At 47.6% G+C, this 17250-nt stretch overlaps 1 protein-coding gene across 6 annotated transcripts in view; it reads left to right on the forward strand.

The window, feature by feature from the left end:
- Positions 1–17250, forward strand: part of PALM2AKAP2 (PALM2 and AKAP2 fusion) — a 356683-nt gene that overhangs the window by 145580 nt on the left and 193853 nt on the right. For all 6 annotated transcript variants that reach the window (XM_075931391.1, XM_075931393.1, XM_075931392.1 and 3 more), the window contains exons 4-5: positions 5113–5227; positions 7117–7138. In XM_075931391.1, the coding sequence (XP_075787506.1) occupies positions 5113–5227; positions 7117–7138 (137 nt within the window). The remainder of the gene's footprint in view (positions 1–5112; positions 5228–7116; positions 7139–17250) is intronic.

Here is a 17250-nt window from a genome sequence, read left to right on the forward strand (position 1 = left end):
GGAAACTAAAGGGTTTCCTTCCCAGGTGTCAACTGACAATGAGGGTATATTTACTTAGGAGGAAGTTACTCAGAAGGTATGAAAGGGGTGTGTGTGTGTGTGTTGCTGGGTAATACAGTGAAGTGCACATTAGAAATGAGTACATATGTTCTGGGGTTTCCCTTCAACTTGTTAATTGCCTTTAGATATCTCGGAAACATTACCTCACTCTAGTACGCATAGGGAGTGCCCCAAATAATGAGGTAAAGCTATTTCAGGCATAACTGGAATAATAACACAGGCCTTCACACTAGGCAGATCACTTCCTCTGTCCCTTAATAGAGTGACTCAGGGACCCTTTTGTGCTAACTGGCAGAGGGCCTAGGAGTGCATAGGAGTTATAGGGTTTCCCTGGGTCTGGCATCTACTAGTTTTCCAAAGAATGTCATGTAAGATCTCTGATGAAAGCCCGTGTTGCACTGATGGTCATACATAGGCAGAAATTATGTGTGGAGGTTTGGGTGTGTATATACCAAAAAATATGTTCTGCAGGGATGGGAATTAAGACAGGTCACCAAAAAGTGCTCCATGTATTCCTGTCAGGCAGGCAGGAAGAGACGCTTCTCTCTCTCTCTCTCTGCCTGGTCGTGTGTGCAAATTGAGTATTGTGTGATTCACAATGGATACCCATTCACCACCTAAGCAAAATGCTGATCAATAGATTGTGGGGGCTTCAGGAAAAAACAAACCCAGCAGAGGTTGTCCTATAAGGGAGTAAAGACAATGAACTTTTGGGGTGCCGATAAGCTCCCCAATTATCCCTCATTCGGGGTAGGCAGTCAGCAAGCGGGCTTGGCCTCATAAGAGAAGGGTCTCAGCTATCCTGGTTGAAAAATGTGATGAGAAGAACTTTGGGGTAGGCAGTAACTTATTAGAGAAGAGCGTACCTTGTTAGCTAAGTTTAGGCTTTAGAATCTATGCTATGACTTTGTTTTATGTGTGCCCCTTTGTTTCCCATCTACTCGCTTACAATCATAGGAGTCTCTGTTACATACATTTCATCTTGTTTTCACTATAAACATATCTCAGTGCTGTGTGTTTAGCAGAAGCCATGTTCCGGAGTGGAGCTAGTAAGCTGCGTCGTGCTGTTCTTTTGGGAACAGAGGCTCTGAGAATGCCGCAAGTGTCTGATGGAGAAGGAGCTGGATGCTACGGGGGAGGTTCGCAGGACTTGGGGGTTGGAATGAGCCTGTGGCTAACCCACAGAAGCTCGGAAGGGAGTGCTTGTGTTGCCTGTTGCTAGGAAAGTCAAGGTGCTGACCCTGGTAGGTACAGAGTAGACTTCTTCACACTAAGGCCAGGTGCCTCACAGCACTGCTCATATAGTTCATAGTGAGGCCCGGCAGGGACAGAAAATTTCATGCAGATTTTCTCAAGAGTAGATCAGCTCATCAGAGCACCAGTTTCAGGCTGGAACCTCAGTTGGCATAAAGCAGCACATCTCTGTTGTTTTTAATGGAGCTATGACATTTTACACTGGTGGCAGCAGTAGCAGGCATTCTTATTTAGTGCCAGACTTAGAATCCATGTCTCTTCACCTCCAGCTAGCCATCCTGGTAGCTTCAGCCTAATTGCTCCCCACCACCCTGCATTGCTCTTACAGCTTCTTAAGAGAACCAAAGAAGGGGTTAAAAAAGCAGAGAACAATATGTGCTGTCAGAAAGAGTTTGATCTATTGTTGCATTTGCCTGACTGTTCTTTTAACTGGGGCAGCAGGCAGGCAATCTGGCATGAAAGCAGTAGGGACTTTGGGAGAGAATGGAGCAGGGGGGGAGGGGGGAGACATCATGGAGTAAAACGAAGACAGCAAGACAGCCCAGTAAGCAATAGAAGAAAATCAAAACAGAATCTGAGAGGGTCGTGGGGTTTTTGTTTGTTTGGTTTTGTTTTGTCTTTTTGTTTGGGGGGGAGGGATTGGTTTGGTTTGTTTTTTCTGGTTGAAACAAACTTTCTCTTCTGGCTTGAAACAACCATGCCAACCCTCTTTTTCAAAGATGTGAGCTGGAGTCCAGGAACTGATGCACTTCCCACCACCCCGCATTTCTCCACACCAGATTTAAATACTCTTACTCATTCCAGTGTCACATTTTCTTCCATTGACTTCAATGGGGTCACAGATTGACTAGTACTGCTTTGTTTAGAAAGGGAAAGGAGTTAATTCTCCCTCTGCAATTTTCTGGCTTTGTCACATGCACATTTTTTCCCCCTATCAACTGGGCCACCTGGAACCATTTGGCTAGCAGAAAGCACTAGTAGAGAATTCATAATACTGAACTACTGACTCCACCAAAAAAACTAGTTATGTGTGCACCCATCTCCGCAGTGTAAATTCATCAGGCCCCTAGGTACATGGAATTAAAATATCTTTATCTGTGAGGTATAAACATGCCTGGGTAACAGTGCGTTGCTGGGGAATGAAAGGACAGGATCTAGCTAATTTGTGACAAGGACTCTGGTACTTCTGATATATCCCTTTCCGATTCATTTGCTGAGTTAGGAGTGCTCTAGGCATGTGCTTTGATAAGTGACTGACTGACTCTCCTTGCAATGCAATGCATTTTCAGCCATGCTGGCTATCTTGTATGCCTGCAAGGAAAGAAACAGGCTTTCACCTTTGAGTGCCTAATGTGAGAGTCTTAGATGCATATTGTAGCCCCTGAATAAGAGGCGATGAAGAACGATAGCTCTCACTGAAATGAATGGGGTTTCTGAGCTTTTGGCATCCCTGTTTTAAAACATTGGCCTTTGTTCACTGGCAATTTATGTGTTGATGGATGGTGCAGGAATAAAGATAATATTGTTGTAAGTTTGGGTACGTCATCTCCAGAAAAATTCTGAACTAGATCCTTCAGGGGTGTAAACCACTGAAGTCAATGGAGTTAGCCTGACTTACAACAGTGGAGGGTCTGGCCCTATAGATCTACAATAGAATATCCTCTTGGACCTCCTTTGAAGAGTGCTGACTCTCAGTGAAACCAGTGTGCACTGTGGGTATTTAGCTTTTCTAGGAAACCTTCACCATGGCTTTTCTAGGCAGGTCATGGTCTGTATGACCTGCAGGAAAATAAATTTCTGCCCTCATGATCATACAATAAAAATGGGAACGGTAGAAAAATGGAACTGAGAATCCTACCCAAGTGAAGGCTCTTTCTGCTGGAAATGAATACTGTGCACAGTGGCGGATATAGGGCAGGGCGAGCGGGGCGGCTGCCCCAGGCCCCGCGCTTCAATAGGCCCCGCGCCAGCAGCGGTGTTTTTAGATGACATCACATCTCTCACCCACTTCCCCGGGGAGCCAGCCTCCCGCCACGTTTGTGCTAGGTTAAGAGCGAAGCTGAAGCGCAGACACAGCCCCGGGGTCAGCTGCCTCTTTCTCTCTCACAGCCTCAGGCTCCCCTCCCAGGTTGCCAGTTCAACTCGCAAGAGAGCGCGAGGGGAGCAAGGAATCTCATGTGGAGCGCGAGAGAACACATCGCCTGCCCGTGTGTGGCTCATCACAGCTAGCTCCGGGGCGGATGGCTGCTGGGTTCTAGAATGACATCTCCCCTTACACACACACACACACACACACACACACACACACACACACACGATCAGGCCACCTGAAGACACCCGAATGCAGGGTCATCACCCCTCCCCACTTGGCTCTGTCGCGCCCTGCCACTGCCCTGCGCGCCGCGCCTTTCGGAGAGTGGCGAGCACTGGAAGGGGTGTTGTGATGTAGCTCATCACCGTGGCCAGGAGGGCGGGGGGCCAAGGAGCAGCAACGCGCCTATTTTTAAGCAGCTGAAAGCTCCCCAAAGCGCCCATCCCGGCGGTTTTGGGTTACCCGGGTTATAAACACAAGACACTGCCGAGGGGGGAGGGAGCCCCCGGTGCCCAGAGCGGAGCCCCAGGGCATGGGGGAGGGTGGGGAGGCCAGTGGCACTTACTGCAGCGTATGTGCTCAGCAGGCAGCCAAGCAGCTGCAGCCATGCGGCGCCGCCATAGTCCGGCCAGGGCTGAGCCTGCGGACCGAGCCCCCCTTGTGGCGGCCTTTCCCCTCTGCTCCGCCGGACAATCTTCTCCCAACTTCACTTCTCCCGGCCCTATTTTGCCCCCAAAAAAGACAGGCGGGCGGTATCCCTCCGCCGCACTCTAACCTCGCCGGGCTAATGGGCAACCTGGAGAGAGGGCCTGTCCTGGGGCAGGCTGCTGAGAGCCCCTGGCAGGTTAGCTTTGCTCTAGCAAGGGTTTCCTTCTCTGCTCCAGGGGCGGATGCTTGTCCAAGCCCGCCTAGGATCACAAGATATGAGGGTCAAAATGGCAGCCTGGCTTCTCTGTTTCAGCCAAAATTACAAAATAATTAAAGGAAAATTTGTAATTATTAATGCAGAATTTTGTTTAAGAATGAATTACAATATAATTAAAATAAAAATTATCCAACTAAATTAAGTTTCTATCAAATTTATCCAATTCACATTTAGTATGAAAATAGCCTTCAATCTGCACATTTGACGCTTTTTTCTATTTTTTCTCCAAAGGGGGCCCCACAAAATTGTGCTGCCCTGGGCCCCGCAAAATTCTCATCCGCTCCTGACTGTGCAGGTTGAGAAAATACGACCAATGGGGCTGGTGCACTGCCAACCTCCAACAGCTGCTGCAAGTTCTGTCCTTTATGGTGTGGACGGATTTGGAGAGCTTTCCTCCAAGTAGCATTGCGTGTTTCTATGCCTACCCTACTGAGATTTCCAAAATGAAAATGTGTGCCCAGGAACTGGAACAGGAAGTGTGTGTAGGGGGGTGTTAAATTAAACCACAAATGTTCCGAGAAAAGCCCATCACAGCCAAAATTCCACCTCTTTCTATACCACAAATGCACTAAGCTCAGCCTTCCCTCTAACTTCCTCCTATGCCAAGAAACGATTTTTGAACAAGATTTTGAAACTCCCTTGCTGTGTCCTGATATGTGTTAAGCTCCCGATTACACCTTCACAGCTGGCAAGCCAGGGCTCACTTACCAGGGTGATGCTGCTTTCAGATACCTAGTGGGCCACCGAAATAACTGATGGATGTTTTCTCCATGTCTTCCAGGCTGGAACAAGAAATAGAGAAGCTCGAAAGTGAAGAATCCCAGATATCTGCCAAAGAGCAAATCATCTTGGAGAAACTGAAGGAGACGGAGAAATCCTTTGAGGACTTCCAAAAGGTACAGCAATAGAGCCTCAAAGAGCCATGGTATAGTACTGATTGAAAGCGGCGTGGGCGGTGTTATGTGCTTTGCACAGTGGGAGAATAGCTGTAGAGAATATAATAAGTGGACCGGACAAGATCAAAATCTCCAGAGCTTTCAAACCCACTTATCTAGGACAGTCTGTTTTGTTATTCACCTGCCTTTCCAAAGAGAGATGGACTTCCTAAGCTTTTTTAGGATGTGCCATTGATATTTTGAGGAGAGATAGGGGATGGGAAATCTCACCATTTCACTGGAGAGAAAGTACAGGAATCCTGCAACCACCCTTAAGGAGACAACAGACAGATAATAAAAAATCTGGTTGGAGAAAAATGTCCCCTTCAGGGAGCCCAGAAATGCACCTGAACATCAATAGACTGTCCTGGAAGTAGCTGGGTATGTATTCTCCCCTTTGTTGGACTCACTCATCTCAAAAAAGATATACCGGCATTGGAAAAGGTTCAGAAAAGGGAAACAAAAATGATTAGGGGTTTGGAATGGGTCCCATGTGAAGAGAGATTAAAAAGACTTGGACTTTTCAGCTTAGAAAAGAGGAGACTAAGGGGGGATATGATAGAGGTCTATAAAATCATGACTGGTATGGAAAAAGTGAATAAGCAAAAGTTATTTACTTATTCCCACAATATAAGAACTGGGGGTCACTAAATGAAATTAATATGCAGCAGGTTTAAAACAAACAAAAGAACGTTTTTCTTCACTCAACACACAGTCAACCTGTGGAATTCCTTGCCAGAGGATGTGGTGAAGGCTAGGACTTGAACAGAGTTCAAAAAAGAGCTAGATAGATTCATGGAGGTTAGGTCCATCAATGTCTATTAGCCAGGATGGGTAGGAATGGCATCCCTCTGTCTGGAAATGGGTGACAGGAGAGGGATCGCATGAGGATTACCTGTTGCGTTTCCTCTTTCTGGGGCACCTGGCATTGGCCACTGTCAGCAGACAGGATACTGGGCTAGATGGACCTTTGGTCTGACCCAGTATGTCTGTTCTTATGTTCACTCCTTTGTCCTGTAGCTGAGTTAGGACCCAGATCACCTTCCACACTCTAGAACTGTGGTGTCCAACACGCTAGCCAGTAGCCCCATGTGGCTATTTGGCCAATTGAGTGTGGCTAGTTGGTTTGAACAATGTGGATGTTTGGCCGGGTGAGCGTGGCTAATTCGCTATAGTGGCTACTGCTTCAGAATTGGTTGGACATCACGGCTGTAGAATATTGCTTCCTACCTTGTTCAGTAGGCGTTGTCATGTCATGTACACTAAGCACCACCTTCTTCTCACCCCCTAGTTACCCTGAAAACAAGCTTCAGTTGGCACATACACATACACCCTGCCCCTCCTAGCACTGGTGTAAATAGCAGTGTAGTTGACAACACACCACATAGGTGAGGGAAGTCAGGCCTGAAGGGGGTAGGTGTGTATGTGAGCATACACCGCACAGCTTTCTACTCACCTAAGCTGTGTCTCCTCATTTACACTGCCTTTTTTAGCAGCGTAGTGTCCTGCGGGTGGAGATTTTCCCACTACAGGGAAAGGTTTTGGCTGAGGGGAGGCAGCTGGGGAAGGCTGAGTCTTCCCCCACTGCCGGAGACTTTCACTATTACGTCACCACACCACAGTGTGGACACCGCTTGCTTTTCACTGTGACATTCACAGATATGTTCCCTACATACTGCTGATAGCGTGTGGACGTAGCTTTAGACCTCAGTACTCCTCGTCCCTCCTTCCCTCCCACCCCTGAGGGTCTTAAAGAGGCACACAGCAAACAAGATAATTCTAGAGTAAGAACTTGGAGACTTCCCTTCACATGAAGGCCTAACCGATTCCCCATATTTTTGTCTTTACAGAGCTTCTCGCACCAGGATGGTGGTAAGTGCCATGTCTACAGCTTTCACTGGCAATGCGTAACAACAATTTGTTGCTAAATGTTACAGGGTTGGAATTATTGGAGGTTTATGAGGTGTTAGATGTTGTTGGGGCTTTTTTTTTTTTTGCTTTGGTTTCACTGTTGCACCCCATACAAACTGTTCTACTCCTGTACAGTAGGGCTTCGCAGTGCATTTGTGTAAAAACTCATGAGGGAACACATTCTCCTCTGTTGTCAGTGTATCCCAGAGCAACTGTGTTACCTTTAAATATAGCTGCTGGTCTTCATGTCCATCATTCCCAGAGTATTCTTCTGTAGAAGAACTTTGGGCAGCACAAAAAACTGGAGGACTCCAGAATGACATTTCTTACCTACAAATTCTACAGCAACCTTGTTCTAAGATGTTAAACAGTGGGTAAAAGAGACAGCTGGAAGTGAATCTGGTTGTAATTAGGGCAGTGGGGTTTACAGAGGCCATGCTGCTGAGGTCTGGATTGGGTTTTCATTGGTGCTGAGGTAGAAACGAGACTTTTTTCTCTGCCCGCTCTTCCATCCAAGCCCCATGAGGTCAGTGTTCCCTGCCCTGCTCTCTCCACTGTGTGTTTTCTGTGGGTCATTTATGCCTTTTACTTTGCTCAAATATCACCCTCCGACAGCAGTTCTCAAATTTTTTGGCCTGCAGCTCATCCTGCTCAAGGCAGACCTTTCCACAGTCACCAGCCAACCACCCAAGATGCCAAAATGGGTGCAGGAGCGGGCTGAGTGTGGGGGGGATCTGGGTGGGAGGTAGGGTGCAGGAGTGGGCTGAAGGTCAGGGGGTTTGGCAAGAGAAGGGGTTTGTGAGGAAGATAAGGGTGCAGGGTCTGGTCCCAAGAGGGAGAGAAGGCCAATGGGAGCAGCAGGTAAAGCCTTCATGTGAGTGGTTTCCTGCGCTGCCATTCCTCCAAAGGGAGCAGCTGAGTGTGGAGTCGCTTCCTTCCCCCGCAGACTGGATCCATGGTGAGGGGCGGGGGTAGGAGCACAAGTGCAGGCTCCCTGCTTTGGGGGGGTGAGTCCTAAACCTGTGGCCCACCTGCACAGGTCGGTAGCCAGGGAGCACACTTTGAGAATCACTGACCTAGAATTTTTTTTTCCTTCTGCCCCCCTCCATCATCCTTTACTATCACCTTGACTGGAAATGACATGAGCTAAAGCACAATCAAGTTGTATCACAAAGCCCATGATCCCAGCCACGGATATTTTGAGCTAGATCACACAAACGTCAGCCTTCAGACAGCATGTAAAAACACCCATTACCACACCCCAACTGGCCTTTCTCTGTAATCATGCTCGCTTCCAGCAAGAGGCTGGGCCGCTAAGGAACCCACTTAGGTGTGTGGTGTTCCAGGCCCAGGGGCAGTGGAAATAGAGCTGTCTGGGGGGCCATGGCTCACCCACTTTTTACTGGCTGTAAGGACAAGCGAGAAGGGGAGGGAGCAGCGAGGAGCCAGTGGACAGCAGGGCATCAGGAGGTTGGAGGGAGGAGAGGCAGCATGGGGGTCAGGGCCACATGAGCTTTTAGGGTGCTTCTCCTGCTCCGCTCCAGGGCATGAGGTGTTTGCCATCAGGGGTGCCTGGAAAGCAATCTCCCTCCTGTGAAAAGTTTCAGAGATTTTGGAAATTTTCATCCTGAATTGAGAGACAGAGCCTGGGACGTCCTGTTTCAGGAGACCCTAAAGGGAATTTTTCAGCATGTTCTGTGAGCTGACTCCTTGGGGACCTGGCTGCCTGCGGTCTGCCTGGGGGCCTAGGCTGCTGAGGAGTTGGGGAGCTCAGAGGAGGCAGATGCACAGGCAGACAAGCTGACAGGAAACAAGGTGAGTTTCTGTCAGGTGCCCGGTGTCAGGAGTCAGGGCCAGCTTGCTGCTCAGCAGCTAAACACTAATTGCCTTTCAGTCAGTCAGGTGCTTTGGGCATCAGCAGACCTGCTCTTAAAGCCAGCCCCAAGCTGTGATCTCTCCTTAGTGCCTGCCTCTCCTGGGTGCCTGCCTTATTCCCAGCCCTATCCCTGCTCTCCTCCAGCCTTGTTCAGCTCCTGCCTCTGGCTCTGACCTCGAGTACCTGACCTTGGTTCTACAGCCCCCCTCCCAAGATAGCGGGGGGTGTTACCTCGCCCCACCAGCCAGCTTGCCTGCCCCCCTGTGTCTCCTTGTGAGGGAGGGAATGGGGGGGAGGGGGGGAATGGCAGCTCCTCCTAGGGGACATGCTGCCCAGTCCCCCTGGCTGCTGGGAGAGCTGTCTTGCTCCCCCAGGTGGCCAGCCTTGCTGGCCCCCCCCCAGCAACTCCTTGGAGGCGGGGGAGCTGGAGCTAGGCTGCCTAGTCCTCCCCCAGCATCTCCTCATGGGGGGGGGGGGGGGAGGAGGAAGCTGTACTGCACAGCCCTGGAGGTGGTCCCAAGAGGGCCACGATGGTTGGGCTGGTGGCTGGCAGGGTTGCAGCTGAGGGCCAGGGGGAAGGAGTTTGGGGCTGGCAATGCAAATAGCTTCGGCCTCAGCTGGCCACCCAGTTTCTGGTGTGGCTGCCCACCTGTGGTCACTCTGCAGTGCAGCTGACCCCAGTGGTCACTCTGCAGTATGCAAAAATATAGCTGCTGGTCTTCATGTCCATCACTCCCAGAGTTTTGTCCCTAGGGTGAATGCTGCCATGACTGTGCCAGGCCCTGTGCCAGCTGTACCCCTTCACCCTCCCATGCACCTGTGCAGTGTCAGCCACAATCAGACACATAGGCCTTGCATTTCTAACATGGGTCCTCACCGTCCATAGCGAGGCACCTATACACAGAGACTGTGTCTAGACTGGCAAGTTTTTCTGCAAAATCATTCCGCTTGAATTTCCGGAAAAGCACTGACGATCTCATGTAAAATCATCAGTGCTTTTCCAGAAATACTATGCTGCTCCCGTTCGGGCAAAAGTCTTTTTCCGAAAGACTTTGGCACAAAAGGGCCAGTGTAGACAGCATAGTACTGTTTTCCGCAAAAAAGCCCCGATCGCAAAAATGGCGATCGGGGCTTTTTTGCGGAAAACCGCGTCTAGATTGGCCACGGACGCTTTTCCGCAAAAAGTGCTTTTCCGGAAAAGCATCCTGCCAATCTAGACGCGCTTTTCCGAAAATGCTTTTAACGGAAAAGTTTTCTGTTAAAAGCATTTCCAGAAAATCATGCCAGTGTAGACATAGCCCGAGTGTTTTATAATTTGCTTTCTGCCACCGAAGTCAATGGCAGGCTCAGGTGCGCAGTGCCTTTGAAAAGTTGTCTGCTTGTATTTAGGGGCCAGATTGCCACAGGTATTTAGGCACAAAGGTGCAGATAGTTTTTTACAAGCACCTAAGTGAGTTAGGCACTTAATTCCCATTAGGGATGTAAGTGACTAGTTGACTAGTCAGCTCTCCGACTAGTCGCTTCCCCCTCTATCAGAGAGGGGTAGTAACGGGTGGGGAAAGCAGGATCCGGTGCTGGGGGGAGCCAGCTTAAAAGCCAGTTCCCCCCAGCACCGTCTCCATGGGGAGAAGGTGCAGGGGCACAGCGGGAAACTGGAGGTGCTTCTATCTTTGAAATGTAGCAAGAGCAGAAGTGCTGCGGGGAGCCTGGGATGAGCTGGGGACTCAAACAGCCCCCCGCTGGCCCTGTGCTCCTTGTGCTTTGCTTTTTGAAGTGTACAAGAGTCCTCCCAGGGCTCTTGTACATATCAAAAGCAGGGAGCGTGGGGCGAGCGGGGGACTACCTGAGTCTCCTGCTGGCCTTGCTCCCCGCAGCACTTCCACCTTTGAAATGTAGCAAGAGTCCTGCTGGCGCTTGCTACATTTCAAAAGCAGAGGCACCCTTATTGATTAATCGAATAGTCAATGCAAATTACATCGACTATTTGTTGAGTTGATTAATCTAAATTTAACATCCACCTGCAATCAGACAGAAGCATTACAACCTGGAGGGTACAACATGATTATGAGCCACAGGCCACAAAGGCCCATGGATGGGAGGGACCTTGATTAAGTGACATATGCCCAGAGAATCCAGGCAAGTGATCCATGCCCTGTGCTTTTGTCAGAATCAATAAACCAGAGAATAATTTACTCTGTGCACATCCTTTTTTCCCCATCTGTAAAACTGATTGTTGATGGTCTCCCTTTTACTTCAAACGTTGATAGGGTCAGAAAAATGACTCAAGAGCCCAGGTGGAACTTGTGGTTCTGGAAGAGGCGCAAAAGATGTTTTCGTTACAGTCCAAAACCGGTCATTTACTAAGTCACGGAGACAAACAGACATCACTCCCATGTTGTCACTTTCCACCATGTAACTGTACTGTGACGGCCTGTTAGGGGGTTTGCAAGTTGCAGTTAATAAATGAATTGATTGAGACGATGCTGCTAGCTGGGAAATGACGTATGAAGAGACAAGGAGGAGAGAGGTTAAAGGATGTGACCATGGTCCTACAGCAAGGTGGCAGCACAGATGGGATTCCATAACAACCTAGTTCTTTACATCTTTAGTTTATTTTAAGGATGTAGGTCTTACCCACCCTGACAATTCCTACAGTATATTTTGGGTGGTGACTGGTGCCACCTGATTCAGAGGAAGAAATCAGAACTCCACAGTAGCAGATGTGGAATAATCTGCCTCCCAGATTAGATCTCATCCTAGTTACAATTTGTCTTACACCCTGATGCACAGTGTTTAATGGCCCTTCCATATATTACAAATATTATAAACCTAGCTAACCCTCATAGCGCCCTATCACTAGGATAATTGTTATTCCCAAAGAAATGATGTGATTTGCCCAATGCCCTAGAGAGATTTCCAATCAGAAAAGGATTGGCAAATCAGATGTCCTGATACCCCGTTTTCTATTCCAACCATAGTCTGGCTGAACAGCTATTTGTTGGATTTCTATTACTGCCAGAACAAATTGCTTCATCCGCTGGCACATCGAAAGAGCCAGCAGTTGTGTGTGTGGAAAACAGATTTCAGAAACTAGCTGATGCAGTTTCCAAGAATAAGCGCATAAAGGAATTGTACCAGTATCTGACCAAAGGCAAGAAGCTTTGTAAAAGACATAGCAGCTGTTACTGTCCATTGCTCAGTGAACTGTATCCTAAATAATTGTTTCTCTCAGGCCTTATTGCAGCAAAACAAAAACGCTTTCGGAAAACATTCTGCATTTCAAACAAAAAGGCCAGTTCCCGAGGCTTATGTTTGCCCACTGAGGTGTGACATAAAGCGCTTTTCCCCAGCCACAACCTTGCTTTCAGGGGCACTTGGTACAAATCTCATCTGTGTGTTTCCATGAGGAATGTGGGTGAAAGATGCTGGATTGGCAGCCTTAGATAATACTGTTCTCCATTTACACACACACACACACACACACACACACACACACACACACACACACACACACACACACACACACACACCGTGAGCAATGGAAGTTCCCTTGCGCAACTATACACACACACACACACAGCGTGAGCAGTGGAAGTTCCCTTGCGCAACTAAGGTGCCTCAACCAAGAGCTGGAGGACTAGCTTCTAGGCTGTTAACTCCACAGTATGCTCCCAAGATGATAATTCACCAATGATACCAATGGTGGGGGAGGCTATAATGTGGACCAGCCTCAGGCATTTCTACCACCACGTCATGAATGAAAAGTCCTGAGGGTCCTACCCCAGATGCAGCTTTACAGATCCAAGGGCAATTCCGTCTTCATGCCTGCCACGGGGTGGATGTGCCTGGCCTCCTTAGAGACAGGGCATTAAGCCTTTCAGGCCTCTTAAAACATGTTCCACCCTGTGTCTCGGTTCCTCGGACCCAGAGTCTCTCACTACACCCCTTCTCCAATACCACAGTCCAGCATAGTGGCTGCAGTCACTACCAAATCCCCTGTTCATGGGGCAATAAGACCTAGTGGCCAGAGTCAATAGCAAACACACACACACACACACACACACACACACACACACACACACACACACACAGTTCTCAGGGCAATAAGTCCTAGTGGCCAGAGTCATTCATCATAACTGTAGCGCCCCCTTGGGAGTTAATGGGAGTGGGGTAAGGGGACCTGGGATCACCCTCTCCCAGAGCCCTGTCAGTGGTGAGCCTGGCGCACCACTAGCTCAGCAGGGAATCCGCCCAAAACATGTTGAACTGTCAGGGGCCTAACTTCCTGCTTCTGCTACTTCCTACCAATCTCACAGCTGTCAGCTTCCTCTCCAGTTTCCACTGGTCTGAGAGCTACTCCAGCCATTCCCTGGTGACTGGCCTCTGTGCTCCAGTCTGTCCGTCGCTCTTCCTCCAGAGCTCTGGCAGTACCTCCTTCCTCTGCAGTCATAAGTCCTGACTGGGCTGCTCCACTGGCTTTATACCGCTCCTCCAGCTGCAGCATGCTCAGCAGGGCTGGGGGGGTGGGGCTCTCTCAGCCAGGTTGCTCTGGTTAATTCTTTCAGGCCCAGTGCGGGATTGGTACACCCCATCACAACGCCCCTTGTCTGCTTCATCTTTTTGCTGAGACTCCCACCATTTGGGGTGGGTTTTGTGAGCTGCACATTTGTGCGCAGAGAACTAGAGAAAGCAGCCACCACATGAATTCTTAATCGTGATTTCTCCCCCACCCGCGTGGGTCCACATCAGAGTTCCATGTAAGCTATGCATGTGTGCGGCTGCTCAGGAGAAATTCCAACGCTGCCCAGCTGATTAGCAGCGCGTCCACAGCTAGGTTTTGTGTTTCTACTGGGGGTGTACATTCGCACATGCCTTGGTGCACACAAAAATTATTCTGCACATGGATGGAAAGGAATAAAGGGAATATTGGTCCACACACATCCTGCACAGACGTTCCCATCTCTTCTACGCATGTACAAGCAATGGGAGAAACCAAAGCAGGCAGATTTCTCCCTCCGCCCGCTGTATTCATTGTTTTACCAAGATTTTACACACCAGACTTAGAAGAAACAAATCTATATTTTGTAATTCCAAGAACTGTAAATCTGTGTTTTGATGGAACAGAGAATACAGAACCTCTTATTTAGCATACAATTTGGTCAATATTAGAATTTTGCTAAAACCGATCAAGATGGAAGAGAAATTTGCCTTACCGTACACTTGAGCTTTTCAGAAGGATCGTCCAGTGATTAGGATGATAGCCAGGGGCTCAGTAGATCTGAGTCCATTTCCTTACTCTGCCACAGACTTCCTACCCAACCATGACCAAGTTACCTAATCTCACTCTGTCTCATTGCCTCATCTATAAAATGTGGATCATATCACTTTCCTAGGTCCCAGAGATGCTATGAGTATAAGTATATTAAATTCTCCTGGGGGAATTGTGTGCCAAAAACTTAAAAATGCTGCCACGAAAATTGAAAACTCTGCGCACAATATTTTAAAATTCTGCATGTATTATTTCTTAAAATATAATTATTCATTTTCATTTATTTTGGTAATTTTATGTAGACAACAGTACAAATGAGGGAGAATGGAATAGGGGAACAGTGGGGGAAATAGCTAACTCCTCTCTATCTAATGGTAACATAGCTAGTATTGATCCTTTACTTCTAATTATTAACCAACAAATATATTCAGCCGGGTGCACAGTGTTACATCATAGTCAAAGAGCAAGTGAGGGCTGGGGACTTAAACTCGCAATTTACATTGATTACTGACCATCTCCAGAAAAGTCAGTAGCAAACATGGACCACATTTGGATAGGAAATTTTTTCAGTCGAAAATGTGAGACCAGTTCTAACCATAAACGTACTATAAGCATTTATAAGGCAATACAGCACTTTACAACAAGGCTCCTTTCCACCACTCTGGCAATGTTAAAGAAGCCTTAAAAATGTTTACACCTGTTTTATACTCCTTGTGAATTCACCAAGAACAATGGGAACAATTCAAGTAAGCAAGTGGCTACATCCTGCTCTGCTTGAGAAAGAGCCTTCACCACACCTACCTCTTCAGAAGGGCACCTGCCCTTCCATGACAAATGTGCTGCAAGCACAGAGTATCTCTCTCTTGGTCTCTCTCACATGAATGTCTGCTCAGCCCTTCCCCCCAGCAGTGATTTTACATCTATATCAGCTGCTCTGGGTACTCAAATTGACCTGTCTGCACTGCAACTCATGACTGCTCTTGTTTCTTCCCTTTATGTCCTGATCAGAAGTCATTTTTCTGCAGGGAAGCAAAGAAACCTGCACAGGTCATGAATTCTGTGTGCACGCAATGACGCAAAATTCCCCAAGGAGTAACTGAGCAAGGAATAGCTATTTAAGTACCATAGATGGACAGAACTTATCACCACAGATGGTGGAAATTTCCAGACTGTACAGAGGTTGACCATCCCGTTTGGAATATATCAGGATTAAGAATTATTATGAAATAGATTGTGCCAAACACCCTTGCAGTACAAAGTGAGATTTAAAGCCAGGGGAACCCAGAAACATTCTCTATCTGTCACATCTCAGTGTGGGGGTTTTAATGTGCAATGCCTTAGATAATTTTGAGCAGAGGCTGTGAGGGAGCAGAAGTTCTGACTGGAGGAAGCAATAAAGACATTCTCTGTTTCGGGAATCAAGCTCCGTGGGGACCTCACACCGGTATGGATATACCTATTGTTACCTGAGGAACTAGTACTCACTAGCTTACTGGATTTCAGGGAATCAGTGCCGTGATAAGTAGACTGAGTCAAACAGCTGTGCCTTGAAATACAGAATCAATTTAACAAACCAAAGGAAATACACCTCTTGACTGTACTTCAGTGTTGCTTCATGAGTCAAAAACTGGTCCTCCTTCTGCCTAGAACGCAAACCTCTTGAATGATTACTTTGTTTTCATAGAATCATAAAATACTAGGACTGGAAGGGACCTCAAGAGGTCATCGAGTCCAGTCCCCTGCCCTCATGGCAGGACCAAATACTGTCTAGACCATCCCTGATAGACATTTATCTAACCTGCTCTTAAATATCTCCACAGATGGGGATTCCACAACTTGCCTGGGCAATTTATTCCAGTGTTTGACCACCCTGACAGTTAGGAACTTTTTCCTAATGTCCAACCTAAACCTCCCTGGCTGCAGTTTAAGCCCATTGCTTCTTGTTCTATCCTCCAGAGGCCAAGATGAACAAGTTTTCTCCCTCCTCCTTAGGACACCCTTTTAGATATCTGAAAACTGCTATCATGTCCCCCCTCAATCTTCTCTTTTCTAAACTAAACACACCCAATTCCTTCAGCCTTCCCTCATAGGTCATGTTCTCTAGACCTTTAATCATTCTCGTTGCTCTTCTCTGGACCCTCTCCAATTTTTCCATATCTTTCTTGAAATGCGGTGCCCAGAACTGGACACAATATTCCAATTGAGGCCTAACCAGCGCAGAGTAGAGCGGAAGAATGACTTCTCGTGTCTTGCTCACAACACACCTGTTAATGCATCCCAGAATCATGTTTGCTTTCTTTGCAACAGCATCACACTGCTGACTCATATTTAAACCTGACTCATATTTAAACATGTTTTGTATGCTTAAACCCGGAAACAAGTTCCTAGAGCAAGCGATGGACAGCTCCTTGCTCCTGATTCTGCCATTGGCTGGAAGCACGACTTTGGGTCTCGTAACTCACCTGTATGTAAATTGGAAATCTTTACGTATTTCCCTTAGTCTATCTCCCAGCAGTGCTGTTGTGAGGCTTAGTCAATATTTGTTGGCCACTTTCCAGTCCCATTTCAATCAGCTACTGAAGCAGGTGCCCATTTGTCAGCATCTAAGTAGTTCTATAAAATAAATGCTCAAAATTAGGCTCCTGCTGTCTGAGGGCCAGAGAGCTTTTGATGGAATGTGGCATTGTGGAAAAGCAAGGTATTATATTTCCACCAGATGTCAAGTAAGCATGGGATCAACCAGCATGGAGACTATTTCCTTTACAGGTAAACTCCAGTCAAATACCAGCTCACCAACCTGTAAAGTAGGCCAAATAACTGATAGAAAGGAGCTGGCCTCTCAGGCTATTGAATCACTCAGTTACCTCCAGAGTTTTTAAATCTCATTTAATATGTTTCTCATTAACACATCCATTAGTCCACCCATTA

The sequence above is a fragment of the Pelodiscus sinensis genome, chromosome 6, assembly GCF_049634645.1.
Source record: "Pelodiscus sinensis isolate JC-2024 chromosome 6, ASM4963464v1, whole genome shotgun sequence".
In the NCBI taxonomy this organism is placed as follows: Eukaryota; Metazoa; Chordata; order Testudines; family Trionychidae; genus Pelodiscus; species Pelodiscus sinensis.